Below are 25,046 nucleotides of genomic sequence, written 5' to 3' on the forward strand. Positions count from 1 at the left end.
TCCTGACTTTTAGCTTGAGAGCTTGAATCATGTCATTGGCAACAAACATACAAATTATTTTCCTTGAAGTGCCAGGCTCATTTTTTGTTTTTGAGAGAATGACAGTTGTACTATCAAATAAATATGTTATTCTATGAAAAATAAATAAAAAGGCTTCTTCAGCTCACAACTAAGTCAGAAGTGCTTTTCTTTAACACAACCACATTTTATAATGCAGAAGTGCTTAATGCATACTTTCCATTTATTCAAAATTTAAGAAGAATGATCAAAGTTTAACCTTTTGCACTCGGATGTCGAGTGTGACTCGACACGGTTAGCATCGGTAGCAGGAATCGAGAAAAAAGCAAGCGAGTGCAAAGGGTTAATAACACTATCAATTTTTACTGCTTTATCAAGGATGTTCTTAAGCAAAGCAGTTTTTTTTTTCAACTGCAAGAGGCAGTGAAGAATAGAATGACTACTAGTATAGTGTGGTTCTACTTCCTTGATTCATACTCAGAAATCAGTTTTACTCACTTTTGCTTTTATACAATCACTTAAGGCCTGGTGCACGAATTCGTGCACATTGAAAGGAAATTAATCAAAAGGTGGCCGGCGGGGCAGGACTAGGCAAGATAGCCGGACACTCCCTGGAGCCAACCTCCCACGGTCCCTCCCTGGCCGGCCGCACCTGGGGTGGCACCGGGGCTCGAAGGGCGTCTGCGGAGTGAGCAGGGTCCCTCTGGCAGGTGGGGTCCCTCAGCCTGGCCTGCAGGGATTGGGCCGAAACCGGCAGTCTGACATCCTCCGAGGGGTCCTGGAGTGCAAGAGGGCACTCTGCAAAGTTGCTGTCACTCGGCAGCTCCTGCATTGAGCGTCTGCTCCCTGGTGGTCAGTGCACATCATAGCTACTGGCTGGTCGCTTAGCTTTTTATGTATATAGATAGAAGATTGCAAATGTCAGGAAAAAGGCAGGCACTGCCTTAATATTTCTATAAAAATGGTTTTGACCTCATGGGCTTCCTGAGGAGGAAGGGTTCTAGGGGAACCCCAGAGGCCTACAGAATATACTTGGAGCACCACTCTTTAAATGAGCAGAGTGTATTGGTGTAGTGAACATTTAAATCAAAAGACTAGTCACTTTTAAAATAAAAAGGCAAGTTTTTAACTTAAACTATTTAAAAGAGACAAGAAGAAATACATAATAACAATCCTATATAATAAAAGCCTAATATGCTAAGTGTCCCACTGTTCGTTCAACCATTCAACCAGTTACCATGACATGCACTGACCACCAGGGGGCAGACGCTCCTACCAGTAGGTTAGCTTGCTGCTGGGGTCCGGCCAATTGGGACTGGGTGAGATGGGAGCCCTCCCATGCTCCCTCCCTGGCCCCCATCATGCACTGGTGGAGTCCCTCGGCCTGGCCTGCACCCTCTCGCAATCTGGGACCCCTCAGAGGATGTCAGAGAACCGGTTTCGCCCATTCCCCACAGGCCAGACCGAGGGACCCAACTGGTGCATGAATCCGTGCACCGGGCCTCTAGTATAATATAAGAAACTAATGAGAGGAAAATAAATGGAAAAACATGAATCTCATATTCACATGAATTAAAATTCTAAGGACATTATTGTCTACTACTACCGCTTTATAAAATGTCCGTGTGTATTCCATTGTGAAGTCAGAAGAGTGCAAATGTGTTTGGTTCACTAGCATTGCCATTAGGGAGGGTCAGTGCTTATTAAGGCAACTCTAGCTGGCCATCGTAGAAATGATTTCACAGAATTTGATATGCTGAGTAAAGAGATCAGGAAATCCTCTTACCGAATCCAAGAGAAGAATTTGTAAAACTGCTTTATCGAAGGTTAAGCTCCCTCTACCCATCTCTACTCCCAGCAGTTGTGTTGCTAAGATATTATCAATTTCTGAATTAGTTTTTAAAAACCACATTCTTATTTTTTAGAGATGCAAATAGGTCCTTGGATATTTTTGATGAGAGATCACATCCACTCACAGTAAGTCAGTTTTATATTGAAGTTGTATTTTTCTCTCATACAGTTGTGTTTATTTCATGCCGATTTTCTTTGAAATTAATTACTAAAAGAAAATTACTCCCAGGTTGAAGTCAAAGTCATCTTTTAAATCCTTTTCCCCACCCCATGTTGTATCTAATTATTTTACAAAAGAAGTGTTTTATAAGGGATATGTCAGTAAGAACTGAGCTGCAGCTTTGTATAATTAGTGAGCTAAGGTAAGTAAATGGATCCAAAAAAACCCAAAGTGTATCTTTGTAAAAGATAATTTTCAGTACCATCAAACAATATAAATATTTGTAAATAAACTTAATAGAGATGTTAACATCTCTATGAAGAAAATTAAATAACTATTTAAATCTTAAGTTAATTTAAAAGACAAATACTTTCAAATTCACTACTTCAGATGCTCTATAGCAGTATGTGGCTGGTGACAACTATATAAGGCAGTACAACCTTAGACCTGGTGGTTACAGGAAACAAAATTATTTTCAGAGTTGATTGCAGAGGAGCATGACATGGTGATCAAGACTTTTGAACCTAAAAATAACTTACATTTAAATAAAATTTTGTAGCAGGAAGGTAGAAGGAACACAAATAAATTATTTGAGGTTGTGTCTATATTTTTCTTTAATGAATGGTGGTAGTGAGTATTGAATCACTATTATTTTTTAAGATCCCATTGTTTATATTTAAATGACTAAAAGATGTCATGCCTGCTGGTTTGGCTTAGTTTAATAGAGTGTTGGCCTGTGAACTGAAGGGTCCTGGGTTCAAGTCCGGTCAAGGGCACATGCCTGGGTTGTAGGCTGGATCCCCAGTTGGGGGCATGCAGTAGGCTACCAATCAGTGATTCTCTCTCATCATTGATGTTTCTATCTCTCTCTATCCCTCTCCCTTCCTCTCAGAAATAAAAACATACATATTTAAAAAAAATAAAAAGACATGTCACCCAATAAAAATGTTATTTTAAGGGACATGTGGGCACAAGTAGAAGACTGCTATCATAAGAGGATTTAGGTATTTTTCTTCCCTGGATACTTATATTGCATTTTTTTTCTCCTTTCAGCGAGAAACAGTTCCGGAGGAATATTTTAGGCATGATCCTGAACACAAATTTATTTACAGATTTGTTCGGACTCTCTTCAGTGCTGCACAGCTAACAGCTGAATGTGCTATAGTGACTTTGGTAAGATAGTTTTTCTTTCAGAAAGCATCTTTTCTCTGTCTTGTACACAGAGTATGGTTCTGTTTTTGAAATAAAAGTAGGTTCCTGAAATGATCATCAAGACTTTATTAAGAGAAACCTATCAAAGGAAGTAAAATACACAAATTCAAGCTAAATAGTCATGATTTAAAATGTTGCCATTGCTTTTCTCATCACAAACAATTGCTATTAAAAGCAGCAGGAGAAATTTCTATTTTTCCCTTCTACACCTCAGAAGACACATGCATGTGCAGTGCACACACTTGCACACATACAAGGTGTGCTGGTGGGGTAGGATGGGGCAATACAAACCATCTGGTCCCCAAGCAGAGACTGAATCAGTGTAGGTCTAAGCTGAGTCCCAGGTTGTATTACCCAGGCAGTTCTAATGTGTCCTGCTTGAAAACTATAGCTTTAAATTCTCTGTTCCTTGGATGATGGGTGTTAATCTATCCCTGCTGTCCTCTTGTGCCTGCCTTTGAAGTCACCCAGGATTATAGTGCCAGTAGTACCTGAAAAGGCTTTGCTAGTTGCCTGCTAAGCTACAGCTGTGTGAGGACCTGGGTGTCATCGATACAGAATTCCTATGGTAAGATTTTATCATTTGGAGTAAGTCCTATTCTATTGAGAAGTGGTTAGAATTATATTACCCCTTCCTACACCAAACCTAAAGGGAAAAGTCAACATCGTGGTTTGGAAGGAAAGAATACTTAGGTCAAGGCCTCTTCCTTTAGTACCCTGTTAAAATTTTAGTGAGGCACTGGGTCAGACATAAGCCTCTTCATGGAGCTATCAACTGTTTGGAGTGCATAGCACGTGCTGGAGAATGGCAGGAGCGGTGCTTCTGTACAGAGAGCTAGGTAATACAGGAAGGAGAGCATCTGGGCTAGAAGAGGAGGGGAGTTCTTTTTAGACACGTTAAGCTAGATGTACCTGTGAGACAGCAGGGTGGCAGTGTCTAGTGATCATTTGAATATATGGAATTAGAGCATGAATCTGAGCTATAAGGAGGGAATCGAGAGTAGCTGTCCAAATGTAGAGAAAGCATTAGCAGACAGGATTCTTCAAAAAGGTAATTGTGGGAACAGTGTTCTGCAGACGTGGGATGGGATGGATTTCACTGATAGAAGAGTTAGCTTCAGTGAGAAGGGAAATGTCACTTCCACTGACACGGGAGGGCAAGTGGTGTGAATGAATGAATAATGGCACTTCCAAGTCTGCCAGTAAAGATGACAGGAAGTTGAGAGAATGCCAGTGTTGTGTAAGTGCCTCTGATACTTTCTATAAAGTAGCATTGAACCTTGCAAGGAGATTCATTCTTAGAGTGGGGAATAAGTGCAGAATTTCACTAAGAACATATGTTCAGTAACCATTTGTTTTTGAAAATACAGTTGAGTTTGGAGAACATTGGCAAATCTGAGCTCTCAATCTGATAACTTTCAGACAGTAAACATACTCTTTAAAATTGGACTTTTTTCTTTTTGTCAAATAGCATGTATACTCTTCTGCCGAGCAACCTTTGAGGTAACAACAAATCACAGCTTAGCTCTATAATCTTTACTCAGCTGTTAACTTCTCTGAGTTCTTTGTAGAACAGACATTTAATGCATGTAAAAGAAATCTTATAAGCTACCTGGCAGGTTTAGGAGTACCAGGGATACAGAGGCTGGCAGCTCTCTTACCACCTAGAATCCAACAGAATTGACACTAAGTTTCAGATTATGTAAGACAGAGATGAATTTCACAAAATGATCATGGAGATGTGAGCACTGGGGGATATGAGAAGGACTATCCTTTGTATGCATGTGTGTTCCTTATAAAAAGCACTAAAATGGGAAGACCTGACAGTTGTACAGTCCAGCCTTAAGCACACCTGCTTGTACTGCCTGTCCTGCTGCACCACACAGCAGCCACTGGGAGGCTCCATTGACCCAGTTTTTATTTTCAGCCTGTGTCACAAAAGGACTAGTTACTGTGAAAAGAAGATCTAAATGTGCTCAGTATTATTAGGAATTTACGTGTTCAAGTATTTTGAAAATCACCATGTAACTACCAGCAGGTATGAAACATTGTATGTGATAGGCACTCCAGTATTTATTGGACAACTTGAATCTACACTGGGCCTATATATGCTGTCCTTCACAAGTGGAGAGGTAATACACAATGCATTTCTTCAGGATGACCTTTGCTAAGATGTGCATTCATTCCTGTGACCAAAAATTGAGCTGGAAATTCACATAGGCAAAGTAAGCAACAGAAGTATCTGATTTGCAACTGTGACTTGGCTTCTAGCTTTGGCTGGCCAAGCAGCCTCTGTAGAACCTAAGAATAAAAGACATGTTAAAAAACAGATGAAATCTGTCATTCTAAGAGTTGTTATCACACCACTTACACTGATCTGAAATCAAAGACAGTGCTCTACTTTTGCAGGTTTACTTAGAAAGACTTTTAACTTATGCCGAGATCGACATTTGTCCCACGAACTGGAAGAGAATTGTTTTGGGAGCCGTTCTTCTTGCCTCCAAGGTTTGGGATGACCAGGCTGTATGGAATGTGGACTACTGCCAGATCCTCAAGGACATTACCGTTGAGGACATGTGAGTTTGTAAGGTTTTGGTGAATTTTCTAACCAGTTTCTAGTACCTTATTTGCTCCCATAAAGTTTATATGTTAAGAAATATTTGTAAAGGTTACTTTGTGCAGAGAACTGAAAGAGGCATAAAATTATATACTTCTGTCTATACCTTTGGTATAATAATTCATATTCCTCATTATTAACTAGGTCTTGATGTGTTATTGTAATAACCTACATATATAAAAGGCTAATATGCAAAGTGTCCCCTCAGGAGTTCGACTGGGAGACTGAGAGTTCGATCACTCACTATGATGTGCACTGACCACAGGGGGCAGTGCGGAATGAAGGAAGGCCCCGGCCAGAAGGGAGGCCCTGGCCGGTAGCTAGAAGGAAGGCCCTGGCTGGCCCTGATCGCCGGCCAGGCCTAGAGACCCTACCTGTGCATGAATTTTGTGCACCAGGCCTCTAGTCTGTTTGATAATTATGTCTCTGGTGGTTTTTGACAAACATTCTACAAGCTCATTACCAGAACAACAGTACAGTAAATATCTCAGTGACTTTCTTAAAGCCACCTATTAGATCCAGTCCCATTTTTAAAGGGTATACATCTGACCCTTGAAAAAAATGCTTGGCCACTGTTAATGTCTTAGGGCCACTAGACTATTGAGAGGTTATGGCTTAAATCCGAGTCACACATTGTATATTTGCTTTAACTGGTCTTTCCCTCCTTTTATCTGAAGTTCAGTTGTTAAACCATGATGGAAAATTAGCTGCATATAAAGGCTTCATCCCTGTGCTCTTGCCTGCCCTTTTAAGAGAATTGCAAGTGTTTAAAAATAGGTCTGATGAGTTAGGAAACTCCTACCTCTCCGTCAGTTGGCAAAGCATCACTGGGCACCACCTAGTGCCCATGCCATTTGAAAGTTTTCTGCGGCACTCAGCAACCACAGCGGTGCATTGTGGGGGGCTGTAGGTAACCATGAGGGTGTGCTCCTCAGAGATGGCATGCTAGCATGAGAGTGAAACACTAAACTTAACATGGGCATCTGATCTGGCCACATTGAAGGGCCCTGAGGTTGGTAGGCAGGATGAGCCAAAGAGGTATTTCCAGCAGACTCACCAACTGCCCACCTGACAGTGAAAATGTCTTTCTTTGTGGGTGGCATTTAGGAAAATGTGAAAGAACTCCTCTTGATAATATTGAACAGCATAAGAAGAGCAAGATTGTAGCAGGCAGAGGCAAGAGTTTGTTTTTGTTGCTTTTGCTCATTACTCCTGATAAGACTCATTCAGAATCACGAGAGTTCATATTTAAAACTGAAGTGAGGATACTTGTGACCAAGAGGAGGGACCCCAGTGATTGTCAGTATCTGTCAAAGTGGCTTTTGGGGCAAATGCCCACTTTGATAATAGTGTACACTGAGTAGTTTTGGTGATATTGCTGGTAGCCTTCTTAGCAAACAGTGTGACAGCAAATAATGAATTTGAAACAAATGGAAATACTTTAAGAAGTTGCAGAAGCTCAAGTGACTTTGATCACCATTGTCATGAGTCTTCAAACTGGTCCCTTGAAGGATGGAGAATTTGTGATCATGAACACTAGCTCTGCCATGATGACAGCTGATCTATTCTCAAAACCTGTACCTCAACTGGCTGGGGCTCTGGCTCTAGTTATAACATCAGAACACACAAGGAAATGTGTGGGTTTTCATAGACGTGAGCCACAGAGGCAATGGTGGCAGTGTCTAGCTACCCGATGACTAGTAGTAAACAATGCTTTTTGTATATGAACAGAAACACCAGGAGCTGTGTTTATAATAGGCTGCTTTTGTTTATGATCTTTGAAAAGGGAAGGCATTAATTACAAGTGTTTAGTATACACTGGTTTCATCCCCCTGCTGTTGACTACTATTTGTAATGATCTCATTTTGAGTCTAAATTGAAAAATTGGTGTCTCTGCTTTTTCTTAAACTTTCCAACATCTATGTGTCTTTTTTAAAATATATTTCCCTTCAAAAGAATAAGTTAAACTGAGCAGCTGCTATTCAGAAAATTTGCTGTGCCTGTAAATGGTATGCTATTCAACCATCTAGCCATTGAAAAACCAACAGAAGTTGCATATTCTGTAGGCATAATGCTTTTCTTCCGTCATTAAACCTCTATTAATAGACATTTTAATCCTATGAAGTACTGTATTTCTACACAATTAAAATGTATTAGTGGAGAAAATATAAAAGGGATACTGAAGTGCATTTATTCCTGTAGTAAATTAAGTCCTGATTATCTGATTATCAAAACATTATCTGATTTACATTTCTATAGGCTTATGGCTATATGAATAGGAAATTAATTTTGGAATTAGGTTCAGTCAGGTTGAAAGTTCACCAAATGAGAAAACCTCATCTCTGCTCATATTTTGACTGCTCTCCATACAGGAGAACATCAAGCCTTTGTTGACCTGTCCAATGGATAAACTATTAAAGCTTTAAAAAAAGAATATATTAAAAAATAAGTCTCTCATGTTTAGGTATTATTTTTTATGTAATTAGCTCTATCAAGGGATTTCTGTAGAAGTAGTATGATTTGCTCTGATTTTATATTTAAACAGTTGGCAGGTGATGGCAGTATGGTCACATAGCACAGGACTGCTCCCAACTTTCCTTCCACACCTGATTGAGCTCACCCCTTGTGCTATGTTCCCATCTGTCTGGCGAGGGGGGTGGATGCTGAGCATTCCCAACATGGGAGAAACAGGTTGGAGTTGGAGTCCAGTGCTCTGTCAGGGGTCATATCGTAGAGTGGGTTTAGTCCAGCCAAGACATCTGTCTGTAATCTTTCTGCCATCCAGTTTAAAATGTGCATCCTGACCTGTCAGAGTGACAGTTGCTCACCCCATAAGATGAAGGTGAACAAAAACTTGCTTTATGCCCTCTGACATTAGCTCCATGCACTGGGGTAGGGGGAGGCTTTCCTATCGAATGTGGCTTATTTATTTATTTATTTATTTGAGATGAATTCTTGCTGCTTCAAGAGTTTTCCCCCTCAGGGATAATAGCGGTGGCTCTCGATGCATCCATTTGTTGCCGTGGTGATGTGCCCACTCCTTTTGTTGGCGCCTCTCTACTTCAATAAGTCCCTTCCTGTTATCGGCCTGGTGAAAATGTCTGCAAGTTCTTCAGAGCTAATAAACAGCATACATCATTCCTTTCATCTGAGCACTATAGTGGGGCCTGGTGAGTGAGCGAGGAGCAGGAAGCGTACAGCTGCACTAATGGAACTCTGAAGAATGAGCCCCGAGTCAGCAGCACAAGTGCACAGAAGGGCCATCACCTCTTCCCGCTTGTCCCGAACCCAGAATGCTGGGATGCAGGAAAGACCACAAATAGCTGTACCTTGTTTGAACATTAGTGTATTAATACAGCCATGTAGCCTTTACTTGTTTCAAAACAAAATTTAGAGCCATCCTAGTAGCTCATAATGATATTTTTGAAGATAGTAGTCCAATTGACTAAAATTGTCCTGTGTTGGTTTTGTCTCCTCCTCCTCCCCAGGAATGAGATGGAAAGGCATTTTTTAGAGCTTCTTCAGTTTAATATTAATGTTCCTGCCAGTGTTTATGCCAAATATTACTTTGACCTTCGCTCCTTAGCTGATGACAACGACCTGCCTTTTGTATTTGCTCCTCTTAGCAGAGAAAGAGCCCAGAACCTAGAGGTAAGGCTGTGGCATCACTAAGTGGGGTTTCTGTCAGTCACCAAAGCTGTCATCTGTGGACAAACCATATTAAGCAGTGATTAGGAAAATGAAAAGCTTTTTTAAATTAACAAATTGAAGAAGAGCTTATTAACCCTTTCACATCATATATCTTATGGTTTCTATAAGGATCCCACATTTTAAAAAAATTATAGATCTCTTCTGTGACCATAATTCAGAATGTTTTAAATCAAATTTAATCTGTTAATGGTTTTCCATTTGAATCTCTACCCTTCCTTATAACCGAACATGAATAATTTCTATTCATATCTACATACAGAATCTACTTACCATTCTTAATTCAGTTTGCAAATTCATGTCTTTTCTATATATATCATGGTTCAGTCTCATGAGTTTATTAGTACTAGTGGCTAACCTGGGAGACATATACTTACAATGTATAATGTGTGTTTCAAATATTGGGTGTAGAAAGTACATGGGTTTTTAATGGAAATGGCAAAGTACGTGGTTGCAAAGTAATATTTATGGCTTATGACTTTTGGTGAGTATACAACAAAATTATTCACAACTGAAATGGACTCTTTTAAAATGGATACTTTCTGTGGTACCTGGGAGGTACTTTAGAAAAAGATGTTTTTCTACCATAATTAATGTGCAAGTGACATAGTTCCTTATGGTGCCTCAGTCATTAGACCTTCCCATAAAGTATAGCACACACCTGCCTCATTAAAGTTTGCTTAGCATATATTATAACTAATGAAGATTGGATAGAAATTGAATAGCTGAGTAAGTACCGATTTGCCCAAGTGTATGCTCTTTATGTTTAAGGAACAAGTGTACAGGCAATAGATGATATTGCTGTTAGGTGCCTATTACGCTCTTGACTTCTTTGAGAACCCAATTTTTAAATGCTTCTAAGTTCCCCTTTGCTCTAGCAATCTAATCATAGCCCCTAAAAGACTTACCACCTTCGTGAATTAGCAGGAAGGTACATCCCTATAACCTGGCAGTGTAGACCTTAGCTGCCCAAAGCAGCAGAAACTATGAACTATAGAAAGGAGTGTGAATGTGTAGCTTATCAGTGATGCTTTTTGTGAAGGTTGGAACTCTTGTTTTTTGTTTGTTTTTTAACTGTACCTGTGTTCTATTTGATTGCCTTTCCTAGGCCATTTCCAGATTGTGTGAAGACAAAGACCTGTGCAGAGCTGCTCTGAGAAGGTCTCTTAGTGCTGATAATTTTATTGGTGTTCAGCGTTCTAAAGCTATCCTCTCGTAAGGGAGAAGAGAGGGGTGGTAATATCGTGAGCCCCTCCCTCATCTACAAGGACTGGAGAAATATCACCTCTCCTGCTCAAAAACCAGCAAAGTTAGTATTTTCACCTAAGACAGACGTCAAGTTGAAGAGACTTGTGGGCAGCAAGGACTATGCTCATAGAAAGAATGGGACCTTGTCAATGCGACACACACTGTCCTTTAGTTACAAAAATCACTCAAAAGCTAAAGCTCCCAACCCACACAGATATTTGCTTACAATGTAGGCTGATAGCTGTGAACTATGTGAATTTTTTTTTAATTCAAGTTTAAATTTTGATGCTTGAAAGGCACTAACTATATAACTTATGTCTTTCCTACTTTTCTGAATCGCCCCTCCAAAAAAAGGAATAAACCTTCCCAATATTGCTACATATTCCTTTACAATCAATGCAGTATTACTATTAAAACATGGGACGCCTAACAACTCACAAAGCCACTTAGGAACAGACTGTAGCATTGTTAGGTATTAAAGGATTCTTCATATTACATGGTGGAAGTTGCTAGTCATTATTGGCAAACAGTTTAAATAAAAAAACTGCTGAATAACACCTCATTCAAATTCTTTGCAAGTACTACTTATTAGCACAGTAGCATGTTTGGGAAAGTGTCAGTATTGATTATCTACTTAGACTTGGTCCACCCTGCAGTGGGATTTTAAAACAACTATAATGATGCTTCTCATTTTCTGATGATTTTCTTTGTTAAATAAATGTATCAAGAGATATTCTCATAATTCCAACCAACATGGTGGTCCAGTGATATCTGCTTGTTAATGAAATAGGTGTTCCCCAAGTGCAATTCTAAGCTTGGATAATAGTGTGCTTGGGCCCTCCAGGGCACTCCTACAGAAGTATAAATGCTACAGACTTTAATTTGAAAGTTTAATTAAATTTCTCATTTAGTTTTTTGTTTTTCAACAATATGTTTATTTTCATTTTTATATAAAAAAATATAGGAAGCAGGAAGACAAGAGTTGTCATGGCTATTCCATAAAATCAGCAGAGGTGTATATTTATTCTGTATTTCTGCTCTACCCTCCTTAATAACCATTCTCAAAATTCCATAAAACTACCAGAGCTGCAGATTAGATGTCCACATTGTAGACAGAGGGAAAAAATAGAGGGAAAAAAAAAAAAGATTGCTACAATATCCTGATTATTTATTTAGCAAATTGTGAAATGACAAAGATTGGCTGAAACCAAAAAGTTTATTTAAATTGTAATTTTTTGGTTCAGCCTATCTTTGCCATCTTTAAGAGGGGATTAAAACAAAAAAACTGAAACAAAAGCTTAATATTTAAAATATACAAAGCTAAGTTTAAGAGACCTTTAAACTTTCAAATGTGTTGTAAGGCTGTAGCATTTATACTACTACAAGTGCCATTGCTTAAAACTGCACTAACACTGTAGGGAGAGACCTTGTGTCTTCATAGGAATGCCCTCCTCTTTAAAAAGAATTCTTTGCAGATCTGTGCTATATACATGCTTTGATCACCAAAATTATTTTGTTTTTCTAAATTTTGGTAAAGGAAGATTATGAGGAGCAGTGTTATTCAGATGTAATAAATGGAAAGGAATTGGACCCTAAGAGTAGTGTTATGAAAACAGGTGAATGAACCAGCTTTTCTATCCTACATGTTGACTTGGTTGTTGGTGTCCCATATAAGTCTTGCTATTTAAGAGGAAGCATACAAATCTTAGGAACTCTTACCTCAGGCTTTAAAGGGCAGGGAGTTAAATAATCTTTTAGGAGATTGGTAAAATGTCGCCTAAACTTGAAATACTTTTAAAGATTAATGTTCTCAACTATTTGAAATATTTCTCCTACCTTCTCAAATGTATTCCTAGAAATTTTGCCTATAAACAAAGCATTTCTAGGCCAAGGAATACTTTCAGTGTAGCAAGGCTTCACATTATATTGAGGGCTGCAGGTTCCATCACTTAAAAGGATAGAAACAAAAAATAATGGTATATAAAATATTACAATCTACCACCTCAAAAAAACATTGTTTATGGAGTTCTGAGCTTGGAGATTCAAGTATTGATTGCAATTTTATTTTGAAAAGAATGCTACAACTTATGTGGTTTTTCCTCATGTTTATATTAAAAGAAAAGCTAATAAACCCTATTTTAATTAAAACATGGCTAGTATGTTTGTAACACTTCTCCCTATTCACATAGCATCATGTCTCTGTCTCACTTACATGTTTCCCATCCGCTTTGATAGTGAGGCCTTAAAGCATTTTTAAACTGACCATAGATGGTTTGACCCTTGCCTCTAAAATGTCATTTATTTGTCTTTTGCTCTTTTCAATCTAAAGATAATTTATTACACTTAAAATCACTGGCATGGTGCATTAGATGGCATCTGTGAATAATTCATTATTGTGCCAATACTTGGAAGGTAAAATGAGGTAAAACATACCAAAGAGAAAGGAATTACAGGATGGTTTCCTATCAGCAATTTCATATGGTTCATCCTAAAACAACTTAAGGCCCAATGTTTCTGTTTAAAGAGAAGTTTCTTCTATGCTGGACCAGATTCCAGATTATTTACTCTTATTATATCCCGTATGCCCAGACATTAATGAAGTCCAGCAGCACTGAATCCTGGTTTTATGACAGCTCATGGTTCATTTCTTGGTTGAGTTTTCCTCTGTCTATAAATACACTATTCCTTGATTTAAAAAAAAAATGCTGAAGCCAGTATTTACCAGAAAAGAAATCACTCTGTATTCGGGTTATGCAGTGATTTGGGAAATGTTTAGCTATGACATGTAGGTTAGCTAAAATCTTTCATCACCCAAGCCTTCTCCCTGACCACATCTAAAATGACTAGCCTGTTCCCTCTCCCAGAAGCTGCATTCTCGAGTACAGAGCTACTTGGAAAAGCACTTGACAGCGAGCAGAGAAATCTCCAGGTAAGTGTTTGTTTCAATGCAGAATCTGCAGATTATACTAGCGTCTATCAACAAGCTAAGGATTAGATTACCTAAAGTCTTCGCTTAGCCCACTCACCGACCTGATCGGCCTGACGCTGTGCCAGTAAGCAACGCAAAGCATCTTGGAGCCCTTCAGCAAAGCCTGCTCCGCCAGAGCAGAGGCGCAGTGGGTTTGGTTTCTGAGGCTCTTCCACTCAGCTATTCTAACTGGGGTTGTCAGATGAGAGACCATGTCATGTGAAATAAATTCTAGGAAAACTGTTTGTGGTTTAGGATCTCTAGGGTGCAGAAAGAACCAGGAAAGTGAAATAGTTTAGAAATTAAGAGGAATCCAGAGTCAAATAAAAAAAGGTTAATACTTTTAAAAGGAACAAGTTTGGTGATTATTTTAACTGTTGTGAAGGGAGCTAATTTGAATGGTTAGAGAAATTCTGTGATAGCCTCAGAAGTTACCAATAGTATTTAAAGACCTCAAATGATTCTGCTAGCATTTTCTTGAAACATTACTTTCTCTTACTCTTCTCACTTCTTTTACTTTTAGGCCCCAAACGGTGGCCCCTTTACCGCCTCACTGGAATGGACTCTCCCAAAGGCAGAGCTTCCATGTTCTGTCCCCTCCCACTGCAGGTTAGGGCTCACCCTCAACCAGATCATCTCAGCCTTTGCCCTCTGACCTTCTGCTAATGTCCACTGGGCAGCGCTTGATGTTGGTTACTCCTGTGACCCACTTCCAAAGCAGCATCACCAGGTTACAGCAAATACAAGTCTCATATGGCTCACAGGTTATCTCGACCCTTGTAATCCCCTTTAATCCCCTATTTGAGTCCTCCTGTGTCCCCCAAAGCAGCTGTTCCCAATTTACTGCACTTGCTGACTCCCCTGAGCTGCCCACAACCCTAGATGTATCTCCTGTCTAGGCAGCATCCCCACATTCCAAACTCCAAAACTCATTTCCTGTGGCATTAGGAATAGAAATCTTGCTTCTTAAAGTGACCCCCTCGTCTAACGGAGGGGATTCCACCCCAATTCTAAAATCAACCACATATCCCCACCCTGCACCAACTTATCCCCTTCTGCCTCAAAACTGCATTCAGCCTGGCTGCTGTGAGCATTGACCTATGAACCAGGAAGTCACAGTTCGATTCCTGGTCAGGGCACATGCCCGGGTTGCGGGCTCGATCCCCAGTGTGGGGCGTGTAGGAGGCAGCCGATCAATTCAATGATTCTCATTGATGTTTCTATCTCTCCTCCCTCTCTGAAATAAACACTGCATTCATCTCCCCAATGTTGGGATGGGGCAATTTAACTTTTCTTAGTCCTTTACATCTAGCGTTTCTCAAGATGTCCCCAGACCACCTCTCATCAACTGCAAGTGCCTATGAAAGTTTCTCTAAATGGAATGAAGAATCCTGGATTGGATCCTGAATCTGATGGAAATTCTGGTGAAATCCAAATGGAGTCTAGGAGAGTAATGAACCAATGTTGACTTGTTTTGACAAATGTACTATACTATGATAACATTAGGGGGAATGGGTAAGGAAGGAGTATATAGGAATGCTGAATCATCTTCGCAACTATTTTGTAAACATAAAAAAAAAAAAGCAAGCAGCAGTTTCTTGGGCCCCAGACCCACCAAATCTCAATTCTTAGAGCTGAAGCCTAGGAATTTAAATTTTCAATAGCCCCAAATGATTCTTACACAGACTCAAATTTGGAAATCTAATATTTCAGTTGCCTTTCCATTCCTTGCCTGAACAGTGTCTTCTACCTTGCTTTACCTTGACCTTGCCTTACCTGATTTAATCCTTTAGATCCTCTAAATCCTAAGATATGAGTAGTATTATTATCCTCCTTTCACAGATGAGAAAACTGAAGTACTAACAGGTTAAAATGTCCAGGATCACACAGCCCTTAAATGGTGGGACTGGGATTAGATTCCCTAGTTAGTCTAGCTCCCAAGTCTATGCACATGAACATGCTGCTGCCTCTCAATCATGTTTCCACCCATGACAAAGAGAAAAGCTCTATAATTAAATCACTAAAGGAAGCATTATGACCAGTAATGCTCTGGGCCCACCTATTTCTCCAGCGTCTAAGTCCCAACAGTCCCTTTGCTCCAGCGTGTGACTTTGCCCTTTCCATCGGAGGAGGAGGGGAATGAGCAATGAGAAAGCATTGGGAAGAGGTGCCAACTGGAGAGTCCTGTACAAGCACGGTACAGATACTCTTCCTTAGAATCCAGCTCAACTACCGTATCCTCTCTCCTCCCAGTTGCCCTAACTTACGAACCAATCTGATCATGTTCCCAGCACTCATTTTGACATTGAATTATATATACTCTTATATTGGACTTATCTCCCCTAAACAACATTATAAGCTCCTAATTACCTATCTTCTCCCATACTTATGCCTCAGTGTGCTGGGAAACAGACATACCAGGCATTCGAATGAGGTAGATTGGTAGCTAATCTGTACCTTGCCAAAATAGCAAGAAAATCTGACCACAGTATCTCAGGTTTACGAAGCATCAGCCGGATTATCAGGAAGGTGCCAACTCTAACTCAACTCTTATCTGGGTTTTCTGACTTGTATTTATGGCTTAATATCAAGTTGTGGTTCTAACTGGTGAATGATGGAATAGTTTGGGGAGTTACTGCTCCCCAACCAGACCCGTAGAACAACAGCACAAACATCGACTCAGATAGGTTTGGCACAGAGCAGAAATTTTCAACTGGTGAGCCATAAGAATTGTTAAAGCATTTACTACCTGACTATTTAGTAAGGGGCACTGACCTCTTTTCTATTAGACTGTCAAATAAAAAAATGACAACAGCCAACTCAATAGCTGTCTGGTGTCAATACCCTCTCTTGAACCATAAATATATAGGTCATATAACAGAGTTGCATCTTATTGGTCAAATTGAATAAGGTTGCATCTGATTTGTTAATTCTTGGTACCAGAAATCCTTATATACAAGTATAGGCATCTGATTTATTTAAAAAGTCAACTTTGGAGCAAAAAGGGTAGATTATTATTATGTTTGATAATCAAAGTTACATCTATTTTTTATCAGATTGGCAAAATATATATTTTTGGTGTGCCAAAAATTTTAGTAATTTATGTGTGCCATGAGATAAATCGCTGGTATTACAGTATAGATGGAGGATTGATAAAACAGAACACAGTCTCAGGCAATGTCTGTTCTGTGTATTTCCCTTCATTTCTTCAAGTGAGTCATGAAATAATAACAGGATCAGCAGGAAAAACCCATGAAATATATTCAAGTAAAACAAGTTTCTATTAGTTCTGTTTCTGGTGATTGGAATTTGCTTGATTTTCTTATTAATAAAAACATTACCACTTATATTTTAAGTACATTTGAGAAATCTGATTATGAAGTTAGAATCCATGTATCTCCTCAGATATTCTTAGAAAGCAGTGTGTCTCCATAGAAGCATGAGGAGAAAAAGACTTGTACAGCATCTCATTTTCTTTACCATTGCTTTAATGCACTTTAAAATTTATCTACATTAGTTGGGAACAAAGAAACAAAAATAGACATTTCTTTGTTTTTCATAAATAACTACTCTCCATATTTGATAAAAATCTCAAAGCATTATTTTACCTTCCCACAAATATAATATACACAAAATTTTTCTGAAATAATAAGGTCAGCAAATTATTATGAGACTAACATAACCACATACACAGCTGTTCTATTGACTTCCAGGTTCAAAACAAAAAAAAAAAAAGGAACTCAAGATGCTCTGGGTTTCCATTTGTTAATGCTATGGTCTCAGAATTATAATCATCTGCCAATAATAACTTATAGTTTCAAGTTGATTGTCTACAAATAAAATATCACTGGCTCTGATTCATGAGTTCTGGAGATGTCTTTGTGAAGCTACTGCATGGGATAGGCACTATACATATATGGAAATCATAAGTATTAAATGCCCTTAAATGCCCTGGACTCGAACTACTGACTCGGTATGTGCCTCATTTGGCTCAGTAATAAATTCACCTGCACCAAACCCGTATCAAAAGTCACTAAATCTCTCATATATATATATATATATATATATATATATATATATATATATATATATATATGTAATATATATTATGTATATACACACCCATATCACATACATACTATACATACAGTTTATAACAACATGAAGAACAATATTGTCATAAAATGTTGTACCCCAGGCATTACCCTGGCTGAAATCAATCCTGTAATTGTCATCAAGCTGCTAGAAGGTTTTCGAGTTCTGTGTCAGGTTACTTAGCGACTTGCCTACCCCTCACCCTGCTTTAATGTCTTCGTAGCTTTTTCTTTCAGATCCACCCTCCCCAACTCAGGCATTTCTTTCCCAAGATCACTTGATTAGACTTTGGAGGCAAGAAAGGACATGCAGAGGGAGCAGGCAAATCTCAGCTACGCTACCTCACACCTGCCTAGATTTGTGATGTGCTCTGTCCTGTTTGCCACATTCGGTGTTAGAAAGCAGTTATTCAAAGCTTTGTCCCTTCTACCCCCCTTGGTTTTTCTGTAGAGCACAGAAGTGAAAGAAGCCTCTTCAGCAGGGGTAGCAGTTCATTAAAATATACAACTACATTTCCTAGCTCTGGGGGTCCCATTCTGTACTTGACAGTGCAGGTCACGGATGCTGTTATTAAGGTTCGGTGTGGGATCCATGAGGCTTGCTCCTGGCGGCCGGTGTCAGGATTAGTGCAGCCCTGGCCCAGGAGGAAACAGCCTAATGAATACCAGTTTGGAAACAGTGCTGTCGGCACATTATTTAAGCTTGTACGTGCGCACAATTACACACAACACACTTGCACAGGCCCGTCATTAGAAGTGGTCAGGTGAAAATATGACAAAAGGTTTGCAAGGATAAACCAATAAGGCACCAAGAAAAATTATTTCAGCCAATTTAGACAACTTCAAAACGTGAGGAGGGAAATAATATAAATTAAGGTCATGACAACTGATTCACCGAGAGGTCACATTAGTTCCTTTAGACAACCTTCTAAATCTTCACCCCCTAACCTAGAAGTAAGACACTGCTTAAAATTGAACTGTTAAAGGAACAGCCCCAAGGCTGCACATGTGAGGCCAAAAGAAGTCCCCGGTCCTCTCCAATTTCACAAAGCTGGCTGGGAAGAAATTGCTAAGCCACCCCACAACCTTTCATTTTATCATTGTTCTCATGAGTATTAATTGTTTGCATAATAAAAATGCAAATGGGGGGGGGAATAATGTGCCGGATGGAAATAGGGAATGACCATAAATAGCTCGGCTGCTCTCCCCTGGGTAGGGGTTGGGGTGGTAGATACTAGTGAGATTTCAGGGAAGCAGGTGGGCTTTATCCTGGAGGGAAAGGAGAGCAAGGCAGAAAACAGATTGAAAACCAAAAGGCAGCTCTGAAAGTAGACCCCAAAAAGCATTACCTGTATTGCCTTTCCTGGGCCTAGTATGCTTTGTGTTAACTGTCTTATTTTTTAAAGTAAATTGGTGGTTCTTTTTAAGTTGGGCATGTTGCCAAAATGAAAAAAAAAATTTTAATGAAGAATTAAATTACTTTTATCCACTCATCCCACAACTTTTAGATACACAGTGCATCATTTCTAGATTCCTCCACAAAGAGAAAGGGAGGACAATCCAAATTAGGCACAGTGACTGAAGACAACAGAACCATCTGCACTTTCTGGGAAGATATACTAAGTGTGGGAAGAGGTCAAGGTGCTCAGAAAAGGTCCTCGTTTGAAAAACAGGAGAAGAATGGGCTCTCAGGGGAATTATCTCAGGTTCTGAGACATCTGAATAAGTAGAGGAGCAAGATGTGCAAAAAGTTCTCTAAGCTGTGTGTACTAGGTTTTGTCAAATCCACTGAAAACTGATTCAGTTCTGAGTAAGAGCAGTGCATTTTTATAACTGAACAGCTTTTGAGAGTCCTTAAAACCATAATACCAGGCTTCCCACACCCCCAGCACAGTGTTTAAATTCACTATGGGAACTATTCATTTGTTTACTTAATATCCATGAAGTAGAAACTGAACTGGGCTTCGATCTTACTTTTCCAACTTTGGTATAAATGAAGCATAAATTCCTTAGACGTGTTTCCCTAGGGAGATGTTCTCAAATTTTAATTGCTTTTTGCCATTTTAGCTTCCTAAATTTAGTCCCCACTCAACCTTGGTCATTGGTATTTTGCTGGCCAATGTACCATCACCCTCTTCCCCAGTCACAACCTCACTCTCTTCATGAATGAATGGTTCAGCAGATTAGGAAAGTAAACAGAATTTTCTAATAGTAAAGAAATCTGTGTGTGTATACTCATCATATAGGCTTCCATATATGAATGGTTAAGCTAGGAAGGCAAACAGAATCCTCTTACAGCAAAGTGTATGTGTGTGTGTGTTCATCAACTCATCGGCTTTCTCAGAAAAAGAGGGAAAGAAAAATGTACTGGGGGCGGGGGCAGGGGAAACAGCTTTCCTCCTGCTACAGCGGTACACCGGTTCATCTTTTAAAAACTAATGCAAGTGTGTTATGGGCCTCGATTGTTTTCAGAGACTGCAGAGAGCAATGTCTTGCTGCTTTTGGAATATCTGGCTATCCACTAATCCAAAATCCAGGGACACTCATTTCCTCTCATTGCTGCCAATGTTTGTTCACAGGTAGCCAGCTGCCCTCCCCCAGTTCAAGCACCTGGTTGGAGGGTGGGTGTGGTTTCTAATCACAGCTCTCCGGGAGGAGGCAGAAGAAAAGCAAAAAGACTGTTTAACATGATAAAGGAGGTGGAGTGGGGGTGGAGCAAGTAAATGTTGGAAATTTACTTAATTACTGGAGGTATATCCATTTTAGTCCTTAAACCTACAAACAGCCCCCTTTAGCAACTATCACTAAGTAGTTCCAGAAGGAGTGAGTTTACTTTTACCAAATTATAGCACAAGTTGTTTTGTTAAAAAAGATGGGATCACTGAAGCCTATTAAGAACCACCCACTCCTCTGGCACAGAGCTGCCATCTTATCAGTCTAGAATTCAAGCTCAACCAATTTCCATCCCGTGGGTCTTCACTACTCCAAATATTTATGCTGGGCACTGTGAGGCTACCTCTAACTTATTCAAAAAGCTGGCGCTGCTAAGAATAAGAATGGTTACAAGTACTACAGAAAAAAACCCCCCGAAGCTCACTAAACAAAGCTAGAATGGACACAAAGTCGCTAAACACTCCCTAACCCTGCCACTTTGGGGAGGCCCTAACCACATTATGCCCTCGTTGGCATGACCTGGAGTTTCATAAACAGGGACAAGCAGCTCACCTTAAAACATCTTGGACACTTCAAGCAGTAGAAGGAGAAACAAGCTGAAAAAGCACACCCATCGATTTCTCAGTCATAGTAACCCAAACTTTCACTGTTCACATTTTTCAAAAAGACACAAATAATAGGAAATATATTTTTTCCAATTCAGACCACACAGTTCAAAGAAACCTCAAGTGGAACTTCATGATAATGCCAATGTTAGGATTGTAAAGCCCCCAAAGCAAAGGTAAATTTTGTTGCCAAAATGCAACAAAGTTAAAAAATTGAGAAAAATACATATTAAATTAAAAACAGAGTTCTCTTAAAGAAGGCAGCAAGAAACGTAACATAGAATACACGTGAGCTGAGCCCCTCTGAGAAGTCCTGGGACAGCCACTCCCTCGCCGGGGCCCTTTCCCCCTCTCTCCCGCTTGGCCCAGGAGGGGGCGTCAGCACCAGGAAGGTAAACGGAAGTGACCTTGGCAAAGCTTCCAAACAAAACACCCCCCCCCTCGCTCCCGGCCGCGGCCTCCTACACGTGCGACAGGGACACCTGCTTGTGGTAGGCGGCTGCGGCGGGGCCCGGTGGCCCGGTCCTGCCAGTGAGCGCTGCGCTGGCCTCGGCATAGTCCCGGGCGGCTGTGGCGCCCCCGCTCTTGTGGCCCCGTCGCCGGCGGCAGCAGCAGCGTCTGGTGAATCGCCGCCACGACTCCACAGTCTTGCTGGACCAAATCCAGACGCCGGAGGTGATGCCCACCACCAGGCACATGAAGTACTTGAGCATGAGCACCCAGTACTCCGGCTTGGCGCGCGGCTGGCCGGTGTCGGGGCCCGGGCACGCGCAGGTGAGCGCGGCCTCCCAGCTCTCGCGATAGTGCTGCTCGTACAGGTAGCAGGCCACCACGATGCTGGCGGGCACGGTGTAGAGCAGCGTGAAGATGCCAATGCGGATCATGAGCTTCTCCAGCTTGTCCGTCTTCGTGCCCCCCTGCTTGATGACGCTGCGGATGCGGAAGAGGGACACGAAGCCTGCCAGGAGGAAGAGCGTGCCCACCAGCAGGTAGAGCACCAGAGGGCCCAGCACGAAGCCGCGCAGCGAATTCAGGTTCTGGTTGCCCACATAGCAGATGCCAGCCACTGGGTCCCCGTCCACGGAGCTCAGGGCCAGTGCGGTGATGGACTTGACACTGGGGATGAGCCACGCGGCCAGGTGGAAGTACTGCGCATAGCCTGCGATGGCCTCATTGCCCCACTTCATGCCGGCTGCCAGGAACCAGGTGAGCGACAGGATGACCCACCAGATGGAGCTGGCCATGCCGAAGAAGTAGACCAGCAGGAAGACGACGGTGCAGAGCGCCGGGCCCGTCGTCTCGTAGTGAATGTGGCTGTGCTCGCGGCTGCACGCGACACTGGCGTGGCCCACGACCAGGCGCACCAGGAAGCCCAAAGACACGCACAGGTAGCAAGCGGACAGGAAGATGATGGGGCGCTCGGGGTAGCGGAAGCGTTCCATGTCGATCAGGAAGGTAGCCACGGTGGTGGAGGTGGAGATAAAGCACAGCACAGACCACAGGCCGATCCAGAAGGTGGCGAACGTGCGCTCGTCGGGGCTGAAGGAGGGCTGGTAGCAGGGCACCGCACAGTTGGGCACCTGGCCCGTCCGCACCTTGTTGTAGAGCGGGTGCGACTCCTTCAGAATGGGCACGAAGGGTTCCCGGCACTTGCACACCGACGGGCCCCCGGCGGCGCACTCGCCTCCCGAGGAGGGTGCCCCCGGCGGGCCTGGGAGGGTGGGCTTGGCGGGGAAGAGCCTAGGAGGCACCGTGGTGGCCTCGCTGCGATTGTAATCCATGCACAGGACCTCGGCGTCGCGCCCCAGCACGGGGAGGCGGTCACAGCTCATGCGCTCGGGCCACGCGAAGCCATACTGGCGCATGAGCGGCGAGCAGCCGGCCTTGGCGCGCTCGCACACGGAGCGGCAGGGCGGCAGGGGCTTGTGGTAGTCCGGCAGGCAGATGGGCGTGTACATGGAGCACAGGAAGAAGAGCAGGTCCGGAGAGCAGTGGATCTCCACCAGCGGCCAGAACTGGTGCACCTCCAGGCCCGCCTCCTCCTGGGTGTCGTGGTTGAACTGGTTGGGCATGTGCGTCAGGTTGTAGCCTATGCCGCGGCACATGGGCACCGTGATTTTCTGGCACACCGGGGCCTTCGAGGCGGCCACCGCTCGGCCTGCCAGCTGCGCCAGCAGCAGCAGCAGCAGCGAGGGCGGCGCAGAAGGGTCAGGCCGAGCCATAGCCCCCTCCCTCCCCTCGCCTCGCACAGCCCGCGCGGGGCCAACGCAGGCCGGGGGAGCCGGGGACCGGGCTTCCCTCTCCGCCGACTGGCGTGCAGCGCCGGGGCTGGCAACCTGTTGGTTCTTTTTTCTCTTCAAGAAATCCGTGCCCCAAGACGAACTGTTTCGGGAAGGCGCTGCCTCCCTCCGTGCTCAGCTCTTCTCCGGAGAGGGTTTGGGAGGGGCAGTTAGGGCTCCGATTCCAGGGAAAGTACTCTTTAAAAAAGAAGAAAAATTGCAACCACTCCCAGTTAGAGGGGAGTCAACGGCTCCGTCCCCGCAAGCGGTCTCCAAATCTCTAGCTGAAACTCTCCCTTCCACCTCCTGAAACCAAACTGCTGACGCCCCACCCCGCCTCCCTTCCCACTGGGCCCTGCAGGCTGGACCCCGGGGTCGGAGCGACCAGCCCCTCCAGAAAAGGGCAGAGGGCCGGGGAGGACGGGGAGCAGGGGAAGGCGCGGGCTCTCACCTCCGCGGATCCGGAAAGGAGCAGCTATTCCACAGCCAGGCTGGCTCCTCCGTCCCTGGGACACTCGGCTCAGAAACGCGATTCAGAGCCAAGCTGGCACCTGGAAAGTTTGGCGCTAGGCTGGGTATACGAGGCGGCGGCACATGGCAGCAGGTGGGGGCGTCTCAAAGAGGGGGTCGCCCCCGGAACGCGATCGCCGCAGGCCCGTCACTCGCCCTCTCCTCGTCCGGGGCCCCCCGCATGATCCGGGCGGGGCAAGGCAGGGGCAGGCCGTGCGTTCCACCGGGGTCCCGGAGCCGCACGAAGGGCGAACGCGCCCGCAGCACCTAGGCGAGAGGGAGGCGGTGCGGCGGCCGGGAGGACCCGCCGCCTCACGGCACCGCGAACAGTCGGCGCTGGCCCCGCCGGGACTGCATGGTGCGCGCCCGCCGCCGCGTCCCGCCCGCCGCTCGCCTCCTCCCCTGCAGGGGGCTCCTTGCTCCAGCCGACTCCTGGGGGCGGCGGCGGCGCTCCTGGGACGCGCCCGCCTCGGCTCCTCCCCCGCGCACTCGCACCCTTTCGCCCACCTCCGGCCGGCACGGAGCGGCGCGCGCGGCGGCGGCGGCGGCGGCGGCGGCGACTGCGGCAGAGGAGTCACGGCCGCGGGCTGACTAGCCTCTCCCACTCGGCCGGGTCACCTGCTTCTAATGCCCGCCGGGAGGCCCCGCCCCGGCCCCGCCCCCTCGAGCTGGGGCTCGGTTGGTGGGCCGCCCCGCCACGCTCTCCGCGCGGCCCCGCCCCCTGTTCCCCCAGCGTGGCCTCTCCTCCGGCGCCCTGCGGCCCCGCCCTGAGCGGGCAGCCGAGCAGCGCGGGCCAATCGCGGTGCGGGAAGCGGCGGGGGCGGAGCGAATGCTAATCACGCCTTCTTGAGACGCGGGGCGGGAAACCCTAAGCTACAAGTTCCAGGGAGTTGTCTGCAGCCGCCCGCGGGTGCGGGGCTCCCTTGCCTGGAACGTTCTAGCTTAAGAACCTTTGCTCCCAGGGCCCCTACCGGTTCTCCTCTCGGCAGCTAAGCGTTCTTCCCGAGCCCAGCGCTTGTTTCCTAGTCAAAGAACCGCTCAAAGATCCGCTCTTAACCGTGCACCTGTCTCCCCTCCGTGCTGTCCTCCTACCAGGTGAGCTC

At 43.6% G+C, this 25,046-nt stretch overlaps 2 protein-coding genes across 5 annotated transcripts in view; one reads left to right on the plus strand and one right to left on the minus strand.

The window, feature by feature from the left end:
* Nucleotides 1-15,232, plus strand: part of CCNYL1 (cyclin Y like 1) — a 37,480-nt gene extending 22,248 nt beyond the window's left edge. Inside the window, exons 6-12 of one of the 4 annotated variants that reach the window (XR_013814055.1) lie at nucleotides 1,944-1,995; nucleotides 3,083-3,202; nucleotides 5,651-5,817; nucleotides 9,347-9,509; nucleotides 10,675-10,875; nucleotides 13,679-13,743; nucleotides 15,095-15,150. Coding sequence is in view for 3 of the 4 variants with exons in the window: in XM_079781730.1 (XP_079637856.1) it covers nucleotides 1,944-1,995; nucleotides 3,083-3,202; nucleotides 5,651-5,817; nucleotides 9,347-9,509; nucleotides 10,675-10,785 (613 nt within the window). In the remaining variant the exon portion in view is untranslated. The other 3 variants (XM_079781731.1, XM_079781730.1, XM_079781732.1) reach the window with 3 other exon arrangements.
* Nucleotides 15,233-17,874: 2,642 nt separating this feature from the next.
* Nucleotides 17,875-24,547, minus strand: FZD5 (frizzled class receptor 5). Its single transcript, XM_079781729.1, has 2 exons — nucleotides 23,885-24,547; nucleotides 17,875-23,631 (listed from the first exon to the last, which is right to left on the minus strand). The coding sequence occupies exon 2, from the start codon at nucleotides 23,374-23,376 to the stop codon at nucleotides 21,616-21,618; it is 1,761 nt and encodes a 586-aa protein (XP_079637855.1). The 5' UTR covers nucleotides 23,377-23,631; nucleotides 23,885-24,547; the 3' UTR covers nucleotides 17,875-21,615.
* Between the last annotated feature and the right edge of the window lie 499 nt (nucleotides 24,548-25,046).

This window comes from Cnephaeus nilssonii (assembly GCF_951640355.1).
Source record: "Cnephaeus nilssonii genome assembly, chromosome: 10".
Lineage (NCBI taxonomy): Eukaryota > Metazoa > Chordata > Mammalia > Chiroptera > Vespertilionidae > Cnephaeus > Cnephaeus nilssonii.